This window comes from Lycorma delicatula, chromosome 1 (genome assembly GCF_047948215.1).
Source record: "Lycorma delicatula isolate Av1 chromosome 1, ASM4794821v1, whole genome shotgun sequence".
Lineage (NCBI taxonomy): Eukaryota > Metazoa > Arthropoda > Insecta > Hemiptera > Fulgoridae > Lycorma > Lycorma delicatula.
Window position 1 is genome coordinate 340,701,608 of NC_134455.1, and position 23,965 is coordinate 340,725,572.

Below are 23,965 nucleotides of genomic sequence, written 5' to 3' on the forward strand. Positions count from 1 at the left end.
TTCTTATGGGGAGTGATTTTTTTTTCAACCCAATACTGTATTACGTTAAAATAAATATAGTTAAAATATATATAGATATTATTTTTCCACTTGTCCTATTCAAGGCAATATTTCATGTTGTTCTACAACTTAATTATTCTGCCTTCAAAAGTTTTTTTTACTACAGATTTAAATCAATTAATTGCTTTGTCTTTCAGGTCTTCAAAACATCAAAATATCTGCATTGCAAGGCATGAGGTCAGGACTGTATGATGTTAAGAGGTTTTGCAGCAAAGCTGTTTTAAGTTTTGAATCATTTGTGTTCAATCACTGTCGTACAGAAAAAGATACCATTGGACAGCTTCCTGTGTCTTTTTTTCTGAATAGCATCTCAAAGTTTTTTTAAGAATTTCAGAATACATATTGGCATTTATTGTGGATTTCAGCAGCAGAGTGATTTTTTGCAGTTGAGAAATTAATTTTGCTCAGATCTCACACTCTAATTACTTATTTTAGAACTCATTTCCTTTTGGTTATGCAATACAATTAACACAAACCTAATTGGATGGTTGTTGCCAACTGATACAAATAAAAATGCTATGCAAGCAATATCTGTTTTCTAAGTATAAATCTGTGGCAAAGATGAAGTGCTCCTTACTTAAAAAGACATGCCTTGTTATTACCATGACCAACATTACTTATGTAGTAACTTTTACCCCTAGCATTGAAAAATCTGGTAAGATTTAATAAGTGAGAATTTAATTTAATTTAGTTTTACAATAATATTTTAATAAAAGGTTTTTGTTGCAGGATTATAAAAGAAACTGCAGGAGATGAATGGTATGTGTACTGGAGGTGTGCACATTTATCACTGAGATTACCATCTAAAATAGTTACTAGAACAGAAATAAAGACGTTAATTGAAATGGCTGTTGAATCTAGTGAGAGAAACCATAATGCTGACAAATGTTTGTTAAATTCTCTTCAATGTAATTATTATAAATCCCACGAACAAAATTTAACTAAAGCACTAGAATTTGGTGAAAAAGCAGCAGAATCTGGAGCAATTCCTTCTGCATTAGACGTGATTTCCATCAAATATCGTCTAAATAATGAAGAAGATATGATTCCAGTACTTGACAAATATATAAATCAACCTAATCTACAAAAAGGACATGAGCAGTTACTTACTATAAAAGCAAATTACCTGCTTTATGTAAAAAAACAGATTAAAGAAGCTTTTGACATTTATTTCAGAGTAATGGAAGCCAATCCCCAAAAGTATTTTCTACTGGTAAATTGATTTTTGTTTTAATTTGTTTAAAATTATTTAGTTTTAAAACCCTGAATATTGGTGTATGTTTTTTTTCTGTTGTGTAAACTGCAATGGCATACTTGGTTGAGTTTATAATAAGCAAATGATAATGGTTGTAAATTTGAAGTTAAACTTGGATTATATTCATTCAATAATAAATTTTCATATATACAATCTAATGTTAAAAATGAATAGAAATCCTCTTTTTAATTAAAATGAAATTTAGTCTGTAACAAATTACAGTAAGAAAAAAGATATGCTACTATAAGCATCACAATGAGATAACTGTTTTAGACAGATATCAAAGCCTAAACGTATGACAGTGATAAGATTTGTTCACAAACTTCTTCAACAGGAAGTTTATAAATAGATAATTTAATCAAATATATAAAAAGTATGATATCTAACAATAATGGGAGACTGCAATACTGTGGTATGGAAAATGTAAGAAGGGAGAATACCTATGCAAATTTCTTTAACCAAAGCAAGCTTTGGTTAAAGAAATGAAAGAGGGAGGAAATAAGTGTTCAGAATTTTGTATCGTGTATATACCATTGCACAATCCTTTTTTATATAATAGGAGTAGGTGGAGATATTAAAATTTTACAACCAAATTGTGGACTATAAAATACATCCAAATGCAAACATTGATTCTCACTACATTTAGTTACCATTTTACCACTGATAATGGTAAAATGTAGATCAGTGTTAAAGAAGCTAAAAAAACAATTAGAACAAAAGATAGTTTAGAGATAGACAAAAAGTGAATTATGTAAGATTAAAATTTGAATAGACAATAGGTTAAGGATTAGGGGTTATAAAAGAAAAATTTGGTAGAAAATGAATGGATAAATAAAAAAAAAAATAACTTTTTAGTATAGAGACTTTTGATAGAAAGTTAACAAACTGCAGACGTTTGTTAATGAGAAAGGTGTCAACTGATAGATGAATGCAAAAAGTATAAAAATATTAAAAATGATGCAACTAAAAATTTTTTAATATATTAGAAATGAATTTAGCGATATAGAAATGAAGACAGATAGAGAGATATGTACATAATGATCAAAAAAGAAAATGACAAGGAATATAAATATCATGGTCAGAATGGACCATGATAAATTTATCTTTTACAGATTTGTTAAAAAATGAAAAACTTAGCTAAATAACAATTGTGTTTTGAACTTACTAAACTATGTCAACTTAATGCAACTTAAACCGATTTTTTTTCAGAATTGCAGACCATTTTTCCAGGAAGTCAATGGTGTAAGAGGTTATTCTGTGTATGACAGGGTTTTGAAAGAAATTGAGAATATTATCTATCTAACACCAAACAGTAGTGATATTGGTTTATATAAGGAATATAAGAAAAAAATCTTAGAACTTGGAAAAAAAAGTCTTAAAAAGAACTGAAAAAATTACTTGAAAAAAGTTTGCATGTTTGCTTAAAAAAAAAATCATAAAATATGAAAAATAAACTATGGACAGTTAATTATAATATAATTTTAACTTGTAACATAAAATAATAATTTTTATCTTTTATAATAATTTAAGCGCATAAAATTTTATAAGATTGGGTTTTTTTTAAAAATAATTATTTTACAAATTAATCATATCTCACATTCTTAACTTTTATTACAGGAATCCTATTTATGTATAATTTTCTCAGTTTTATCTATATAAAGTTTTTATTTATATAATGATTATTACAGTCTTAATAATGTAAAAATATAGTTGTAAAGCTTATATTATTTGGTATAATAAAATGAAATTGTATTTTAAATTATGATATATTTATTTTATCAATTATACACTTAATCTGTACTAATTAAAAAGTTTCACTATTAAATTAAAAAAGACAGTCCAGATTATTGCATTAAAACAGTCAAGAGGAATTGTAGTAGGGAAGGAAAATAAGTATATGATTTTCACCTACCAATTCTTTTGATATTGATTATAATTGATAGTAGTTGTTTTATCTGTAGAGATAATAAATGAAGAGATTTTCCTTTTAGTAGGTTGCTAATGTACGGAGAAGATTGTTTTCAAATTGACCAATTTTAAAGATTTTAAAAAAGTTTTTATTTTGTAAGGGAAGTTGCTCTTCTGGTGGTCTCATATTTTCCCCCAAACTAAGAAGAAATTTTTTGAACAAAAATTTTTTTTAAAGTATTTGTTGTATCTTAACAAAATACAGACTGATGGCATTGTGAATATTCAAATAATTCTCGTGTGAAAATTCAAAAAAAAATTTGAACACAGGGCAAAAATTATTTATATTCCTGCATTCCAGAAGATGGCAACTTCTGACAGTTGAAATAGAAAAATTTAAAGTTAAAAATTTTTTTTGCAGATTATTCTAAGTAGTAGTAGTTACATTTTATTTGTTTTAAAAAAAGTTTTGTTTCATTTTTACGTAATAATTGTTATACAACAGAACAAGATTAGAGATTATGGATAAGTAGTGCTATAAATGTGACTAGGTATACATAGTTGGCTTGAAGTTATTATGAACAATAAATTTTTAAGTATGAAATTGAAAGAAAGCATTACATAAAACTTTATAGCAGGCAGAAAAGGATAATAAAAGCCTTTGATCTTTAAAAACATAATCTTGAAAATATTTGTAGGTTGCTTGCAAAATTAACAGCAGGATATGCAGTTGTTTTCTGAAAATATTGTGTGTAAAATAAGAAAGGAAATATTTAAAGATCTTTAATAATATCATTATACAAAAAATGTAATGAGGAAAAGAAGCAGAAACGTTCTCGTGACTTGAATAGGATGAACTGATGGACAAACTTTTTCTAAAACTACCTCCAAGCAGTAAAATAATTTTTCATTAATAAATATTAAAATAATATTAATAATATTAAAATAATCTCCCAAATAATTTTAAACACTGTGTTGTATTTTTCGTGACCTTGGCTTTTGTTCAGGAGAAAACCAAGGTATTATTTGTAGAACGGAAAGATGCCAACATGTGGCTGCTTAAGTATCTGAAGAAAATAACTTTTTAACATGCCTAATAAAAACAACTTTTAATTATCATAACTTCCATTAAGAAATTGTATTAAAATTTATTTCCATTAATGAAGAAGTCATTAACCATATTTACGACTTTTGTCAGTGGGTGTAATGTGAATGTATGTTAGCAGAAAAAGTAACAGACACTAAAATACACAACTAATTAATGAGCCCCTCCACCATGTCATTTACTATATTTCACATACCTGTAAGTGAACAATAATAGAGAAAGCATGAACATTAAACCGATCAAACAGGTAATCCCTTTATGAACAAAATCTAAGGGTTTAATATTATTACTATGAAAACTTTAGTAAAAAAACATTTTATGAACTTAAAATGACTTCGCCCACGTCATGAATCTGTTGGAGTTTGCACAACAAAGCTGCAGTTTCTGTAGGGGGTAGCCCCATCCAGGAGGGGTGGGAGGCTCCAGCGTTCCACCAGCAATGATCAGGTGGGGACTCCCTTGAAGATGCCATTAGGGGATAATGCAAGACCGTAGTCCTGGTGGGGATCCCTCCGGGGTTCTCCATTAGAGATTAGGAATTAAGACCAGAGTCCCCAGTGGGTTAGGGCCTAGCGTCCTACCAAGGTAGTTTGAGGCAAAGGCACCCCTTGGAGCTGAGCTTATGCTTACTTGTTGTAGATCCAGCTCTTGGAGGCAGGAAGATTAGACAAAAAAAATCCTTGTTGTTTATTTTACATTTTTGTAACTTTCATTTCAAATAAATTAATTTTGTGAACAGATTCACAAAATTGGACTACATGCAGTCAATTTTTGTGATCTGTATTTATAATGAGCAGAACCCCCATTTATTTTAGTTATAATATTTCTTTTAGTTGATCTACCTGTACTAAATTCAATTTTTAAATGTTCGTTTACCCACTTTTCAGCAGGTTTAATTTTATCACACAATTTCTGAGAACGAAGGCCTATTCCTTAAAATACCTACAGTAGTATTAAATTTATGGTTTTTTATAGTATATTTTATTTTGCTGCAAAGCAAAGGTAAAAAGTCTACAGAGAGCAGTAGACTTTTGTTCCTACTTGTAGTGCAGAAATGTATGTGACTTATGCATCCAGTAACATTTTCCCTGGTGTCTTTTTTCTTAATCATTTTATTATTTTACAGACACATAAATTATAATTATTTTTATTTTTTAAATAGTATTTTAAAAAAGAACAATTCGTTTTTTTTTCTTGAGAGTAAAAATTGTTTGGAATACATAATGCACTTATTCTATGTCTAAATATGTTGGATAAACCACTTCTGCAGTTAAATATGTTTTTATAAATTTATTAAACTGTAATTATAATTTTTTAATATACTATTGACGAACAAATAGTCATTACCATAATTCATATTAATTTTTGATTTTTATATAATATTTTAATTTCATGATGATGGTTTGAAAAAACCGGAAGATCTAGAGAACGCATTTTTATTTTCAGGTAAGGGGATTTTTCAATTTTTAATTATTTTTTAAATGTATTGTATATTTACTTGGAAAATTTCATTCTCATTCAAAATGGGAAACTTTTCAGTGTGGCTGTTCTATTCTGTGGTATTATGCTGTCATGTAGTGAGGCAGCTATTTTTATATTGGAAGGTAACTGTTTGGGAACCTTATTTCCTGTTAGGGTAGCCCAAAATGTGAAGTAATGGTTGAGATGTGTGAAAAACATCTAGTTTAAAAATTTAATAAAATCTATAAATAACTGATATATGATTTTTCATCAGTTTTAAAATTTATTTAAATACCCATTATACATTTTTGATAGTTATTAAGAGCTAACGTTTTAAAAAGGTAATTTTGAAGTTTCAAAAGCATCAAACGTTTACTGTTATTAACCGTAGATTATATAAGCTAAATTTTCTCAGATGCAACATTTATATTCTTTCAGCAAAAATTCCTAAAAAAATCTGCTTAAAATTGTTTGAAGATAATAACCAGTCGGAGTAACAATTGTATTGCCCAAAAGCTGTGAAAGTGCTACAAAACTCTAATCTTTGGTATGTTATCTAATTTGATGAATGTAACTTAAATTTATTGAGTTAGTTTTCTAAACTATGAAAAAATCTAATTCATAGTGAAATTATTTTTAGAATTACAGGCCATTTTTCCTCTAATACATAAAAGGAAATAGAGAAGGAGAGTTTGTAGATAGACAGAGAGTACTGGTGAGGCTTGTTAACACCCAGACTTAGAAAACTGGACAAGGACTAATGTAAATACATATATATCTATATATATATATATGCCATTTTTCTAACGAGTTGTTATATATGGGTATTATAGTGTTAATTGTTTGAAAACATTTCTGAGTAGGTAGTTAAAATTAATATATTAACTGTTAAGCATGGGAAAAATTCACTGAATTAAAAGCAAAAAGCACTGAATGATCTGTGTATTTAGTTTTAAACCGGTGTGTAATTTTAAAGAAAATGTAGCAGTTTGTGAGTTTGTTGGTACTGAAAAGTACAGCTGGGACAGATGTAAAGAAGCCCAAGCTCACTTAGTTTTCTGAAATAATGATATGAAAACATCTGATGAGGTAAATAAAAAAAATTGTATTATTTAAAATTACTATAAGGATTGAATACCAGCTTCAAATATTAGCTGCTATTCTGAGAAGGATTATTTGGACTGAATGGCTGTGTATTATAAAACTATATAAATATTTTAAAATTTTTTGTATTTCACTTAAAATTTAATTAATTTTTTTTTGCGAAAAATTTCTTTGGACATCAGAATTGCATCAAGTTATTCATCATTACATTAAAACAAACCTAAACCAAGCAAAGATGATGAAAAAAATATGAAAAATATCTTCAAATCCTCCATGCAGGTAATTGAAGACTTACTCTTTATTAAGATAGAGTAAAAAATTTAATACTGAGAGTTAGCAGCTAAGATTAGGGATCCAGCAACATTCTCTATCAAAGCTCTTATCATGGTCTTAGATGGCCTAGATCACTTTACCTTCCACATATTAAACGAGATGGAATTAAAGATTAAAACCATACAATGAAGTCATGTAGCAGAAAAAATGTCAAAAAACTTCTAAGTAGGCTAGAAAACAAACATCAATCAGTAATGCGTCACTCTATAAGGAGGAATTTTTTGAAACCCACATTCACAAACACTTTATCTGTTAATAGATCTTTATACACAATCTTGAATCATTCTTTCTAAGAAACTACAGGTTAGTTTTTTCTACATTACGTCCACAAGGAGTATACGTAAATACTTACGATTGAAAAATGTCAAAAAATTAAATTTCTTTCATGACAGTCTAACAAAAATGCATATTTTTTATTACTGTACATGCAATATCAGGAATGAAGTTCTTTTGATGGCTATTGAAAAGATGATATACAAATTGTATTTCTTATCAGACTTTTTATGAATTTTGAATTAAGCTTTATAATTAATTAATTTCTTATCATAAAATATTAGAGGGTAGACATCTTTAATTGGGTATAAACCTGTAGTAGCTGGAATAAAATAAACAAATGGTTAGATTTGTGAAATGGATCATCTCTCAAATTGATGAAACTGATAATCTCTCAGACAAGATCTTTAAGAGATTAATAAAAGAATTACATCCAATCATCTGTTTATTATTCTTTTAGTCATATTGTTAGGTTGTCATAATAACAATTAAGATACACTGCACTGTCGTAACTTATGACATCATATTTAATTTTTCTTCTTTAAGAATAAGTGTGGAGCTAAAGTAGATGTTTTAATGAAACTGGGAATATTTCATAAAAGCACATTTTTTTATTTATATTATTTAAAAATTGGGAATTAGCTGTTTTAAATATATGATTAACAATGAAATTGATCGATAATTTTGTAAATTTTTAACTCCTCTTGTGGGGCAAAATAACAATGGAAAACTTAAGGCGAGCAGGAAAAATGCTTTATTTGAAGGATTTGTTAATTAATTAAAATTGTAAGAATTGTGTCCATCAAGGAAATCATTTCTTGTTCACTTTTCTATCTTTCTATTTCAAGATAGTGTAAATTTTATCTACCAGCCAATTTCATCGTTCTTCTTCTAACTATAAATTTTATTTTTTTGTTATGCATCTGTTTATCAACTTATTACCTTACCTTCTTTCTTATCCAAGAAGAATTTTGTTATTTAACTTGGTCCTTGGCCTTCTTGTTCTCAGTATTAGTTAATTACATTTTCATGGTACTGCCATACTCTTCTTATACTTTATTATTTGTTGATGATTCTGAAATACATTGCTATTTACCTATAAAGAGGAAAGTTGGGGAAATATAACTCTTTAATCAACCATTCACTAAGTTTGCTCTATAATTTCAGTATAATATGTACTATTTGAATGGAAGTTAGGGTTAACATTTTGCAATAGTTGAAACTTGAAAAAAAATATTTCCAGATCTATGTAGTAAATTTTAAAAAATTTTCACCAGTTGAACAAAGCCTGAGATTATTTCTGTTTCTTCATGAGATAGTCTATATTTTAGTTGTTTTTGTTACTGTATAGATTATGATTCCTAACAAAAAAGATATATATAAGTAAGGTGCACTTGTAACATTTTACTCGTAATTGTAGAATTTAACATGTGTTATTAAGAATTAAGATATTTTTAAGAAAATTAGAGTAAAAGGTTGTGCTATTAATTTTTTAGTAAAATTTTAAAGGTATTGAAAATATGAATGAATTAAATAATTCTACTTTATGATGTAAAACAATTTATATGTCACCTTTCTTTTATCAGACATTTTTTGAAACATTGTTTCATCTCTATCGGCTTAGATCTTGTATCACATATATCACCTCTAGAGCAATAAACAGTTCTTTTTTTGAATCCCAGCCCACATGATACAGAACACTGACTCCAAGGTAAAATAATCCATTTATTTCTGGACTTATCTTGAAAATTAGCTTTAAATTGAAGTCTTTTACTTTTTGATTGATTCATTATGTAATCACTGTTTGAAACATTTGTAAACAAATAGATAGAAGAAAGGCAAGATGGGGTATTTATGCAAGGTTCCTCTTGATGTGGACGTGGCTGATCTTCGCAATCTGAATCAGGTAATGCTATTTGGTGGTCATCATTTGAGATGCAAAGAACAGTTCGACTTCTCAGAGCTAAATCTCCACAAGTTACTGGACATAATTGCCAAGGGCCAGTCCACCATCTGTAATAAAAAATTAACTTTAAAGTTATAAGTAATTAATGAAAAAATAATAAATATTAACATTAGGCAGACATCTCACAATTTATCAAAATTATCCCTCTAAATACATACTTCATAAGTTTTTACTATTTCATCAACTATTTACTTGTAAGATATGAAAATTTGTGGTTTTACTGTGAATGAATACTAAAGATCTTCATCCCAACCCTGTAGAGGAAGACACCCGTCTTGTGACACTGGAAAAGATCTTCATCTCAATTCCCCCCCCCCCCCCCGGGGGGGGGGGAAGAAAACTCTCCATGTAGCGGTTCTGGTCACTACCAGCGTAAAAGATAAATCAGAGGACCTCAGAGGTCTAGTCTGTTCGGGAGCTAAGTATAACTTCTAGTGTCCCACTTCAGCTCTAACTTTGAGAACCGCTTGGATTTGCAGCTAGGTAGATCACAACCAACATTTAACTTATTAGCCCCAGTAATAAGTGTGCACTCCAATTCAACAAGTCGCCATGGTAATTCAGTAAAATCACACCCGGGAGAGTGAAATCACACTCCTGGGCATGACCCCCATTGAAACTTGAAACTACTCTAACCGAGGCACGGTGCCAAACATGCCTACCTCTGGCCAATTCAACTGCCCAGATGGAACCCTAGCCACCTGGGATACCAACCATGACACAGTATCCACAGATGCCAGCGCAGGTTAAAAGAGAAGTAAGCTAGTCAAAATGTGTAGAAGAAACACAGAGGTAGAAACCCTAGGGAAATTAGAAACTCTACCAGGTCTCACAACTATTAACTATGGCACTCAGTCAAAAACTGAGACTAACGCAAATAAGGAACACATCCATTTAAGTTTTATGCAAAGGCGACCCTGCAATCAGAGTCATGACCCACAAGAAATGCTCACAGTCACCACCTAACTGTCACCAAAGAAGCGATTTGGCATTGCCCAACAAAAACCTACAGCTCTCTGCATCGAAGAGCAAATGGATCATAATGATTCAGAAAAACGAAGACCCCACATGACCTGGTAGATCACCCAGCTTTTGATGGGCATTGCAAAAAGCAACCCCGAGATTCACAACTCCAATTCACCTAACACTACGTACAAAACATCAAGCTTCTAAGAAGGATACTAACTATCCAAGGAATTGAAATACAATTCTATTGCATGTAAGTAACAGCCACAGTCCTTACTGTTGACCGAATGTTTGGACTCTTTGCGCAACCTTTTACAGTTAATGCAGGATGAAGTTCTGCTTTCTGTAGATGAAGAGGAAGATCACTTGTGATCTTCCTCGCCACTATGCGCACAGATCGACGCATAATTACAGAATTTGGCTCTGTGGTCAAAACGACAGCACTCGTTTGACCACTTTGTACATCCATGTACTCGTTAACCCTACAGGACATTAAATCGACATACAACCTACCCTCAGACATAAACTTCTTAAAGAGACCAGCACCAAGTTCAAACATGCTGTGATACTGCTGGGCATCACGCTTACCAGTCTTGAAGAGTAGTCTACCCTCTTTCCTGAATTTGGCCTCATCCATTTCGGTGTTTTGCTCTCTGACAAGAGACAGAATCTCCTCATGAGATAGCTGTTGGTCAATGTCATAGACATGAAGTCGGGACCTATGCTTTCGCTTCGGGTCGATCCTAACCTCAAGCTTCTTTATCTTCTGAAACTCTGAGATCTTAGACTGTCTCCTTGTCAATTGCAACCACTACCAGACCCTTGTTGGTCTCTTTAATTTCCCTAATCCTGAGTTTTTTCCGGTCACTGCAAAGAGCGACCTGAAAATCCTCCTTATGTTGCCTACTAGTTTTAGTAGTTTTTTGTGTATCATTTATAGGTATAAGAGTTGTGGTATTATTCATTTTTGAAATTTGTTTTTTGTGTATATTATCAGTTAAAGAAACATTATAACCATTATTTTTAGCAATTCGTTTTATAATATCTATTTCTTTGTTTAATTTACTTTTATTTTTATTATATTGTGTGTAATTAATTACTCTATTAACCATGTTTATATGTACTAATTTGTGTGACCACGGATGATTTGAATTTCTATTTATTTTGGTTTTATTTCCTATGTATTTTGTGTTTGTGGGTTTCCTATATACTGACATTATAAATTGATTATTTTTGTTAATTTTGATACTAACATCTAGAAAATTTATTTCTCTATTTATGTCAATTTCAAAAGTAAATTTCAAACTATCATAATATAAATTAATTTTATTCAAGTTATTAAATGTTCATTGTGTATAATGGGATTATAAACTACAAAACCATCGCCAACATACCTAGTCCATAATAGGATACCATGTGTATGAATAATGCCATAAATAATTTTATCTTCAAAACCGTGTAAATAAATCTCAGACATGATAGCTGATAACGGAAAACCCATTGGTAAAGTATTTTCCTGAATATAATATTTATCATTAAGTTTAAAGTAATGCTGCTTACATACACTTCCCATATCCTTACATTTAATAGAAAACTTTTAATAGTAAACCTATCTGCATTAATATTAGACATTATTTACAAATTATATAAGACCAGCAAAGACTATATTTTTGTAATAATTAACAGAAATTATGAAAAAGAGAATTAGTCTTAATGATTATTAAAAAATATTTTTCTTTTAATATTAAATATATAAGGAAGGCCTTCTGACTTTGGAAAATATTGGCAAATTGTGTTTATGATTTACATAATTATTCAACATACAGTTTAACAAAACTGTTTTTGGTAAGTAAAATTGAAGCATGTAACATATCCAATTATTTTAGAAATGTCAATTTTTTAGAAAATTTTCAACAAGTTCTCTTTTCTCTTTAGGAAAACATTTTTTGAGATCATTTGTTTGAGATAGAGCTTAGAAAAAATTTAATATGAAAAAATTAATTTATGTAAAATTGTAAATAATCAAGATAAAAAATGTTTTTTTTTTTTTTTAAATGTTGACCAATGGATTCCCTTTAGAGGTTATTTAAATTATGTTCTGAATCTATTCGCCTCTATTTGATCACAAAGCGTTTTTGGTGACAACAATACTTACTATTTCTATGAAGGGTAACGATAATACTGTTGATATTGCCAGTAATATGAGTATTATTGGCCACACTTTAATTTATAAAGAACATTTTAATTTCACCTATGCTACATTAAAAAACCTTTTTCAGGTGAAAAATAGTTAAACTAGTCAGTAATGAAGCTTGATGGTAGTGGGTTTTATACAAAGTTGCAGCAGTAAGCTAACATGACTGCTACACACGATAGAGTATCTGTTTTGTTAAAATTCTAGAATTTAGAGCTTAACTAACCTAAAACCTAAAATCTTAGAATAATCTCTCAAGTCAGTACAATTACTACTATCTTACTGCAGGTAATAATCATGAAGAACATACTACAACAGTGGCAAATTGAACTCTGTAATAGTCGTAAAATATTAGCTAGAAGATAAGATAAGAGTTATAAAGTCATCAAACCTTACTAAAAAAGAAAAAAAGATTACCTGTGAGTGCATGGTTGTAGATTGCAAGTTCTCACACTTTTAGCAGGTTTTTCAGATGAACAAAAGCTAGAATTTACAATTCCAATATCTTTTTCCTTACAAACTGGAGTAGTATACTGCATACCTCCACCACATGTAACAGAGCATGCTGTCCAGTCTGACAACCCCCACTCATAGTTGGTTTTATCATTAATATTCAGATGTGGCAATGTATACTCAAATCGAATACCAGAATTTTTATAACTTCCTTGAAAAATCAGCTAAAAAACAAGCAAAACAAAGTAATATCAAAATTTCTTGAGTTCTGATGTTTTACCAGGCCTAAAAAAATAATAAGAGATATTGAACTAAATAGTTTTGATAGCAAAGATAAACAAATAATCGTGTAATTAAAGAGTGTAGTAAATCAGTTAAACCAAACTGAAACTGTTGCTACGTATTCAGTGCTTATAACAGCATGTATCAAAAATCTGTAGTTAAAATTTATTATACTTATTATGACATAATCTAGATCAGTGGTTCCCAAAGTGTGCATCAATGCACCCTGGGGAACTGCAAATTCCTCACAGGAGTGCTGAAAAACATTACACAATTTTCATAATTTTATTTCCATTTTCAATTCAGTGTAATTCAGTGTTGCATTTAGTGAATGCAACACCTAGTGGAACTAGATGTGATCTAAAATGTGCTGAATTTACTTTTACCTAACCCTTGCAAAACATTATTGACTGTTTCACAATGTGTAATTGTTAGAATTTGACATAGGGCGCATTGGGAAAATCTGGATTCAGCAGGATGCTGAGAATTGAAAAATTTGGAAACCACCGATGTAGATGGCATTTTTAACAAATTATGAATCTTTCACAGTTTTAAAATGTAATATAAATTTTCATTCCACAGAATAAAAGTAATTGCACAAGGTATAACGTAATAAAGGAATAATAAAAATAAACACTTTTTACCTTTTATTAATTCTTCCATACAGCAGAAAACTTAAACGTCATTCTGACGATGAATCATTTGCACAATTATAGTCTAAGTTCTTCCCATTCTTACAATTCAATTCTCAATACACTTGAAAATTTTTTGTTGTAAGAGTACCATATAATCCATTACATGGGACATTGCCAGTTAAATTATATTTCAATTACAGTGATAAGGAGGTAATAATGTATCAATTTATATTTTATATAAATTGAATATATTGTAAATCATAAATCTGGTAAATCATTGAATATCTTTTTGAGTGCCATAAAAAACCAAGAAAAATTTATATTTATTTAAAATAATGTTCAAGACTGATCCAATAATTTTGATGTGCTACAATACATGCGTAAACTGTGTTTATGTAAATTTCAAATGTTACTACTAGTGAGTCAAAAAGATAGTAAATAAGAAAATTTTCATCTTTGTTAAAAATATTAATTAAGCTAAAAGTAATCTACAGATTTAATTATTCACTTATGTAGAGTATTTTATTTAATCCCCACAGGCGTTTTTCTCATAAACTTTGCATAATACAAAAAAAGTATTCCTTTTGAAAAGGAACACGCTGTATTTGCAATTATAATCTGTTTGAAAGCTAAGTTATAAATATCTCACACAATACAGCAAGCATTGTGAAAAACAGGTTGTTTTTTTGCAAAGTTGACATGATATTGTCAGTATTATGATAGATACAAAAACAATTCTGCTTTACAAATATTTTTTTTTAAGTATGATGGTTAACATATCCAAGTTTGTCATTTGTATAGTTCTGGAACAGATTCCCAAAGAGTCAGATTTTTTTTCATTTTTTACAATCATCATCAAAACAAAGTAAGAGAGATTGGATGTGAGCCTACAAATGAATATATAAATTAACTAATAAAAGTGCTTATGAATTAAAAAAAAAATTATTAAAACAATTTAATTTTTCACAATCTAATAAAAACTTATGAGAAACAGATCTAATAACTTCAAATTTTTAATAAAATTGGATACCATTTTCTTGGTTCTTGATTTATTTAATGTAGTATCAAACAAATGAAGTTAAAATTATTGATAAAGAAAAATATCACACTCAAACAGTAAGGATGATATTTTTTTTCTGAATTTGAGGTTAATAAATAACACTGCATTTCATTTTCTTCAAAGAGAGTGTTACAGTAAAAAATCCCATTACTTACATATATAAGAATTGCCTCCTGGATTGGTCCTAAAATATGTAACTTTTCTCTTTCTTTTTGTCTTCTGTAAAGAGCTTGTGAGTTAGCAATAGTATATTCACCTGGGAGCGTGATTGCCCTAGAACGAATAATTAACTAATACTAAAGGTTATAATTACTTATAATTATATTACTTAAAAATATATTTCCACAAGTGATAATTGAAAATTATTTTAAATAGCTATATGTTTTCCAGGTCATAAATTTCTCAAATCATAAATAAAGTTCCTGGAGTACAAAAAGCAGTACATTATACATTAATATTCAACTTATTATAATAATACATTGGTCAACATAAAATTTGGAACTGAAAAGGGAATAGGTGTTTTATAAAGTATTTTATATGCTGAATCTGAATGTGCATTCCAAAACAACCTATGACGCAGTGTTCTTAAGTTACAATACCTTAAATTTATTTGTTCCATCATTCTTGGAACAAACAATACAAATAAGTTAGTACGTCTGTATATTTGTTTATTCACATCTGATTTATATTGTGATGCATGCTGTATTTGATATATAACAGTTGAATGATGTCATTTCTTGTCATGCCAGATGTGTATAGACATGTCAGTGAATCAAATAATGAGTAATTCAATGTGATGAAATTTTCTTCAGTATGAGTTCAGCTCTTGGTATGACTTGCTGTGTTCTATAATTGTGGTAGTGGTTTTATCATACACATATAACTGTTTCATTAGTGATGCCATTAATTTAGTGAAAGATTTTTATGACAGAAAAACTTTTGATATTATTTTATTGAACATAAGATTTGTTAAGTTGTGTGTGATTCGTGCTGTTTTATTGTACATCATTGTGAAAAAATTTTATTAATTATTTTAAGTAATTAAGTATTTATAAATGAAAACTTGATTATTTTTATAATTAAGTACGTATTTTTGTAATATTTCAGTTTACTTTCATTTTTAAAAACATTTTGAATTTTACAATGAATAAAAATCAGGCTTGTAAAAATTCTCTAAATATTTTTTTTACGTTTGCGGAGAATTCACCATGGAAAGTCAGTGAAAACCAGTATCAAATCTGCTGAAAACTGCTTTCAAACATTATTTTGACTTCCCTTGGGAGACCAAGATAAATACTGGGCTGCACATGTAGCATGCATCAAGTGCTACATTAAACTAACCCAGTAGTAAAAAGAAAAAAAACAGAGCACTTGCCTTTTGGTGTATCTACGATTTGGTGAGAATATACTAACCATTTTGATTGCTATTCTTGCTTAACAAATGTTACTAGTTTCAATTCAAACAATAAAAGGAGTATTGAATAACAAAATGTTCATTCAGCTAAGAGAACAGTACTTCATGGTGTTGATTTACCAATTCCGATTGCTCAAACTTCATGGAAAGAAATTTCTGATTACCCAGAAAGCTCAATCGATGAATCCTCAATAGGTATTAATTACATTTCATAAGAATCAAATACTGAACCACACCTCATAACACAAGCAGAACTGAGCAACCTAATTCATGACTTGTATTTGTCAAAACAACATGCAGAGCTCCTAGGTTCATGTCTTAAAGAATGAAATTTATTAAACAAGGATACTAAAATTTCAGTATATACAAATCAAAACAAAAATTTACTGAAATACTTTAGAAGAGGTGGTTTAATTTGTTCTTGCCATGATGTTAGGGGGCTAATGTCTGAACTGGGCATTGAATATTTTATTCATGATTGGTGTTTATTTAAAAACTCATCCAAAAGAATCATAAAGGCAGTGTTGTTACATAACTCGAATAAGTTTTCTATTATACCGGTAGCACATGCTGAAGGAATGAAAGAAGTGTATAAAAATGTGACAAAAATTTTAAAAGCTATTAAGTATGATGAACACTCATGGTGTTAGGGCTTCTCAGTCTTTTTTATTTTTTTTGAGGATGATATGTATGAATGTAGATGGAGTGTAGTCTTGTACAGTCTCAGGTTGACTGTTCCTGAGATGTGTGGTTAATTGAAACCCAACTACCAAAGAACACTGGTATTCACAATCTAGTATTAAAATCCATATAAAAGTAATTGCCTTTACTAGGATTTGAACCTTAGAACTCTTGACTTTGAAATCAGTTGATTTGCAATGAGGTCACCACTGGACCAACCCGGTGGGTTTTCTTCTCGGTCTCTAGAGTGGCTTTACAAAAATATGTGTTATAGGATAGTCGACAAATAAACACTACCCAGTTAAAGACTGGCCAAACAGAAATCAGTTTACCCCAGGAAAATGTTGTCAATATTCCCCTTGTTGAAACATATAGTATTATTCTACTACCTCTACACATAAAACTGGGCCTGATGAATACTTTTGTAAAAGCATTAAGTAAAGATGGAGACAGCTTTGAATATTTAGCTGAGGTTTTTTCACAATAAGTGAAGCTAAATTAAAATAGGGAATATTCATTGGGTCACAAATAAGAAAATTAATTGTGAAAATATATTTCACAGCAAACTGAATCCTAAAGAACTAGCAGCATGGAAGTCATTCAAAGATGTCATTATTGGTTTTCTTGGAAACAAAAAGCTGAAAACCAATGATCAACTTATAAATGAACTCTTAGTTAACTACAAAATTTTGTGCTGCAGAATGTCATTGAAAATTCATTTTTTACATTTTTATTTGAACTTTTTCACTTTAAAATTGGGTGACATTAGTGACACACAAGGACAAAGGTTCCAACATATATTATAATTCACCTCTTTTATCTCAGTTCCAAATTATTATTTTTTTGTTGACCTATGTTATTATTGTTATAAATTTACTTAGATAGAATTGTTCCATTTAATCACGCAATTTTTTAAACATTAAGAAAAAACCATGACAAGATCTGAAGAAGTGTTTGACTGAAACTAGACTAATATATTTAAAAACTTACATATAAATGAATTTTACAATATTCAGAATACATGCTACATAATAATAAATTCTATATAATAATAAATCCATATAATAAATTCTAATCAGGAAAGCTTTTACATGTGTTAGCATGAGCATTAACTTGACTTTTGACAACTAGTTTGGTTTATGTATGTATGAAACTCAACTGAGGTTTATTATAGTTCTTGTGATTTTGAATATATCTTACCCTCTTTCATAACAAGATGTACCGTAAAAATTTTATCACGAGATATCTAAAACAAGTGGGATATATGTATATACTAAATGTAAAAACAAACATAACAATAATAAATAAAAAATGCAAATAACCTGTGTCTGTGTAATAAAATTAATTAAAAATAACATTACTAGTCGACATTCTCTATATTAATTTTTTTATTCTATTCTTTCTTTTAGATCTTTTATTTACTTCTACTTTATGTTATTTTTATTTCAAAAATAAATTGAGTTCATATTTGGTTTTATAAGAAGGCATCACTTCATTAACATGAAGTTACATAAAAACATTCTACAAACTGACATTCATTGATTAACTTACATCTAACATGTGTTTCAAGAGTCTTTCAGAAAAGATCAAGTGTGGGATTCCTTTTTATGAACAAATTGGTATTGTTTAATTCAGAAGAGAACAAACCCAAAGAAAAATAGTGAAATCAGTTATATATTTAAGACGTGAAACAGCTGAGTAGCATTTGAAGGTAAGTTTTTATATTTCATATAATATAATATTCTTTTGCTTTGTCTGATTCATTGCAACAACTCACATAGAGTTTACAGTTTTTTTATATATGTCTTGAAGCATTGCAATGTCAGATTCAAAGTATGATATGAGGGACATAACGTAAGATACCTAGTAGAACTGATGACATTGCTACTCACCATAGGGACATTGAGATGAGCAGTAGTCAGTTGGAATTTTCAAAATCAGACTACTTGTTCCTTATTTATTTTTAAACTATAGAAACTTGTAGATTACTCTTGGGTACGTATTATTTAGGTCATTACACCTTAGTTCATCAGTAATGAAGTGCATGTTACAACCTTAAATGATTTAAAGTAGCAGCAGTAATGAACTTTAACTAAATGAAGTATTTATATATATACATATACATAACTTAATATGGGAGTGGATAAAACTTAATGAAATAATTGAATTTATTCTTTGTGAAAGATATAGTGCAATTCTACTGATCTATTGACAGATGGTGAGGTTGGAAATATCAACACTGAAAAATCTTGACACTTAAATGAGACAATATTAAATGATACTTGTGCTCTTAATGCATACTAGATTTTTCTATAACATTTATGTGCTAATCATCACTATGAAGTTTCGAGATTAGTACCATTTTTATTTCTCAGAAACACTGATCAACATTTCTGAGGATGTTTCTCAGAATCAGGATCAACTTTGCTTAGAAGGTGTTTTGGTAAAATTTGGTTACTCCAATTTAGTTTCCCTTTTTTCAATGGAAAGCTGTAAGTGATCTTGAAATAATTAAATTATTAGTTTTCCTTGTTACTTGTAAGATTAAAAAAATCTTTCAAAGATTTATCAGGGATCTCAACTTTGTGGCAAATATTTTAACTGCTTTAAGAATAAAAGGATATTTTGTAAAAGTTTTGTTTAATAATCTACTTCAATTTTAACAGTTGGTTTTATGATTTTAGAAAAATAGTATTTGTTGTTTACTATTTTGGTTGCTTTTAAATTGTTATGTATTTTGTGTTATATAATTAAAACAAATTACTTAAAACAAAAAAAAATATATATATATATATATATAATCCAATATTATTAGAAGAACTTAAATAATGTTACCATTCAATAAAAAAATATTCAATGGAATAAATGTAAAAAACAAGTTATGAAAATATTTACAAGTATTAAAAATTAACAAAGCTGAAAATTCAAAAAATCATAATAGGTAAAATCATATAAAGAGTGTGTAATATTTTAAATATTTATTTTTTATCCTTTTTTGTTTAGAAAATGTTTAAACTTGACTTTTTCATAAATTGCTAAAACTTCATGACTTTTACTTTTCCATTTCAGTAATAATTACATTAAAAATAATTAATGTAGATTTGGGTTTATTTGCTTTATAAAAAAAAAAAAATTATAAATTTTGATTTTTTTATCAATAAAGGAGTTTAAATAGTGTCATCCTTAGCACTGCATAGTATATGATTTGCTTGAATTTTAGAATTAAAAAAATCTGAAATTGAAAAGCAGTTGCAAAAATGGATTATTTTTAATTTTTTTTTATTTATATTTACTCAACCATGACAAGGTGGCCATGAACTTTTACTGAACTGTAAAACAGTAAACTACCTGATCAGAGGCAATCACTCTCTATCTCTTTCTTGGTTGGTCATCCTTTTCCTTTGTATTTCCTCTTTCCTTTTCCTTCATCCCTCCTTCCTTGGGTAGGTACTACAGGAATTGTATCTGTTGCTGTCCTGGCACCATCTGTGTTGCTAGACTGGAACTATTTTTTTCTTTTTTTTTGTTTAGCCTCTGCAACCATCGTAATGTACTACTTCAGAGGATGAATGAGGATGATATCTATAAATGTAGTCTTGTAAGTCTCAGGTTGACCATTCCTGAGATGTGTGGTTAATAAAAATCAACCACCAAAGAATGCTGTCCTCCGTGGTGCAAGTGGTAGTGTCTCAGCTTTTCATCCGGAGGTCCCAGGTTCAAATCCCGGTCGGGCATGGCACTTTCGCACACTACAAAAATTGTCATTCATCTCATCCTCTGAAGTAATACCTAACGGTAGTCCTGGAGGTTAAAAAAAAACCAACAAAGAACACCAGTATCCACGATCTAGTATTCAAATCTCTATAAAAGTAATTGCCTTTACTAGGATTAACAATAAGTTCACCATTAGACCAACTAAGTGGGTTGGACTGGTACTATTTAATAGTCAGCAAGAGAGCTGAGTTTTTATTGGAGTTCAGTAAGATGGCATCTCTCACTGTAGAATGACTACAGGCTTTGCTCTTGTATTTCCTGTCCAGGGGTTGGACAAAAGACCAAACTAATGGCTGAGGTATCTATTGGGTAATGGTGGACATCCTACTGCTTCAAAAATCTAAATCTAAAAATCTCTTCATAAATACTTTATTATTTCCATCTTACTTATTGCCATTCAAATAGAAGGTGTCATCTGAAGTACTTCCAACACTGATGTAATTTTTTGAATTCCCAAGTTCTTCAATTAAAATGTTTCTTGCATTCTTTGGTATGGACACAAATTCTGTGTAACCTACAAAAATGCATAAAGTACAATGATTTATAATCTTAATTAAATTATTCTTCATCAATGAAGTCAAAACTAGTCTTAAATTGTTTTTCCTTGGAAATTCTTTCTTGGCAAATTTTAACTTTGTTACTTAATACATTTCTTACATGCCAGTCCTCTGACCCTGACCTTGCTTGAGAAACTTTATTGTTCTTGCTTTGTAATTTTATAATACATTCATGACAATTTTTATTATAACATGTTGATTAATAATTCTATACTTCACACAAACTAGTGCAACTAGATTACTTCAAATGTATACTACTACAGTAAACATTCTGGCTTCAATGCAAAACATTTTTCCTACTATTACAGGATGATGTAAAACAAAGAAGATATTTTAATAGAAATTTTCATTTGAAGTGTATACTCCATTACTAAATAAAATAAAGAAACAGGTAGTGTTAAGTTTTCAGCCAAAGAGAATTAAAACAAAAATTATACTTTGGGATGAATTTCTAAAGACAATTGACGAGAGATTTTTAGAATTTCAATTTTAAAAACAGAATTTTAACACTAATCAAGACATTATAAACTTCCAGTTACCATCATCCAACATGAAACAAACAACTTTGTTTAAAGTACTATTAAGCTTAACTTCAAATCTCAAAAAAAATAAACTGCTAACTAAGACAATCTGGTTTATTAAATATTTCTGTGAAATTTAAATGTTTTTCAAAGAAGGACCAAAAAATTCTTATTTGGATGATGGTAGTCGTATAAAGTGTATGTGTCAATAAATCTTTTACCTCAACCAAAGAAAATTTTTGTAAAGATCTTTTATAAGGACTGACAAGTCTATTTGGAAAGGGAATGGGCTAATTTGTTCAAACTGTGGTCAAAGACGGTTTTATAAAAGATGCTTTGAGATTAACTAACTCCAAAACAAATAATTACTTTATAGAAACACACGTTAAAAACGATAAATATTGAGCTATTCTAGAAACCACTACCCTGTAAACCCTAGATACTACTATTCAATTACAGTATAATGTAAAGCAGAAAATTTTTTACACTGGATTACAAATATTAGAAAATTTATAATATTACAGAAACTTTATGGTTATTGTAAATGGTTGTGAACAACGCACTACACTGTTCAGTAAAAGTGAAGGCTTACCCTAGCAGTAATCAGAATAAATCAAACATGAAATGATAATCAGAAAAAGAAATTTCCTTTACTGAAATTATGTTTAAAAAGGAACAGCTGAGTTTAGTCCTTTGTACAAACAAAACTACAATTAAAATTCATTACACACAATACACACACGTGCACGCGCGTGCATCATAAAGGGCAATTTATCATTTAGCTAACCAAAAAGAAATGGTATGGACAAATGGATTTCCATCAATAAAAAATACGACATGTATTTATTACAAGGAAAATACTTTTTGCCTTAAAAAATATTTTTTCTTTCAACAGTACTAAAAGGCCCCTTGTTGGGATAAGGGGGGTTAAAGTATTCACTACCTAATTTCTGCTATAAAAATAAAAACCATTAGAAATCTGAATGTGATGTTTTCAGAACACGTAGAAGGTACCTTTAATGACAAATTAATTTTCTAGAATTTTTTACTTCTGTTTACTTGTAAACAGAATTTTTAATATTGTGCAAATATAATTTGAGGAAATAAAAATAGAATTAAATATGATATGTAAATACATAATAAACAAACTGGATGTATTGTGTAATAATAAAAATCAACACTTTTTTAACAAAGAAGAAACAGGATTATTACAACTTCATAAAATTGTAATTATATATAAACATTTAATATTTAAATAAATATGAATATAAAAATCATAAATTAATTGAGCAACTATTAGCAGATAATTAACTCAATTATTATTAACAATTAACAATACTAATGAACTTATTTTACTGTATACTTCTGTGAACATTAGTTCAACACTGATAAATAAGGTAATCTTTTATGTTTGCTGGTATGCACTATAAGGAAATAAGTAAGTAATCCTCATGGCCCTGTGTGATATGAATGACATGTAAAAGAGGTATAGTCTTGTACCGACTTAGGCCGACCATTCCTGACATATGTGGTTGAATTGAACCCTAACTATCAAAGTTCACTAATATTCACTATCTAGTATTCAAATCCATATTATAAAGTAACTTACTTTACAAGAATTTGAATCTTCACAGCTGTGATTTGCAATGATGATTTTTCCACTAGACCAGCCTAATGGGTCTTTCACTTATAAAATATTTTTTTTTTTTAATTTCAAGTTTTAGAAAGATTATAAAAATATATTATATCCTAAAGTCTGATAATATTAGGTGGTTCTACTTTTAAATAATTACTTTTATCACTGGTATTAACCAGATTTTTGTAAGTTTTTGGACATTAATCTAAAGAACTCTGTTGCAAGAAATTCATATATCATAAGTGTCATCATCCTACCCTACTAAACGGCATTTTTATGTGTGTGTGTGCACGCGCGCCCCCTTTGCTTGCATCGGAATGTACCGAT

At 29.1% G+C, this 23,965-nt stretch overlaps 2 protein-coding genes across 6 annotated transcripts in view; one reads left to right on the forward strand and one right to left on the reverse strand.

Annotated features, from left to right (window-relative positions):
- The window catches only part of LOC142334336 (uncharacterized), a 34,065-nt gene extending 30,991 nt beyond the window's left edge, over positions 1-3,074 (forward strand). For both annotated transcript variants that reach the window (XM_075382302.1, XM_075382303.1), the window contains exons 5-6: positions 790-1,273; positions 2,525-3,074. In XM_075382302.1, the coding sequence (XP_075238417.1) occupies positions 790-1,273; positions 2,525-2,704 (664 nt within the window). In that variant the 3' untranslated portion in view covers positions 2,705-3,074. The remainder of the gene's footprint in view (positions 1-789; positions 1,274-2,524) is intronic.
- A 5,968-nt stretch (positions 3,075-9,042) lies between these two features.
- Positions 9,043-23,965, reverse strand: part of LOC142334335 (A disintegrin and metalloproteinase with thrombospondin motifs 12-like) — a 134,795-nt gene continuing 119,872 nt past the window's right edge. For all 4 annotated transcript variants that reach the window (XM_075382301.1, XM_075382300.1, XM_075382299.1 and 1 more), the window contains 4 exons: positions 21,312-21,438; positions 15,211-15,328; positions 13,043-13,302; positions 9,043-9,512 (listed from right to left, as the gene is read on the reverse strand). In XM_075382301.1, the coding sequence (XP_075238416.1) occupies positions 9,068-9,512; positions 13,043-13,302; positions 15,211-15,328; positions 21,312-21,438 (950 nt within the window). In that variant the 3' untranslated portion in view covers positions 9,043-9,067. The remainder of the gene's footprint in view (positions 9,513-13,042; positions 13,303-15,210; positions 15,329-21,311; positions 21,439-23,965) is intronic.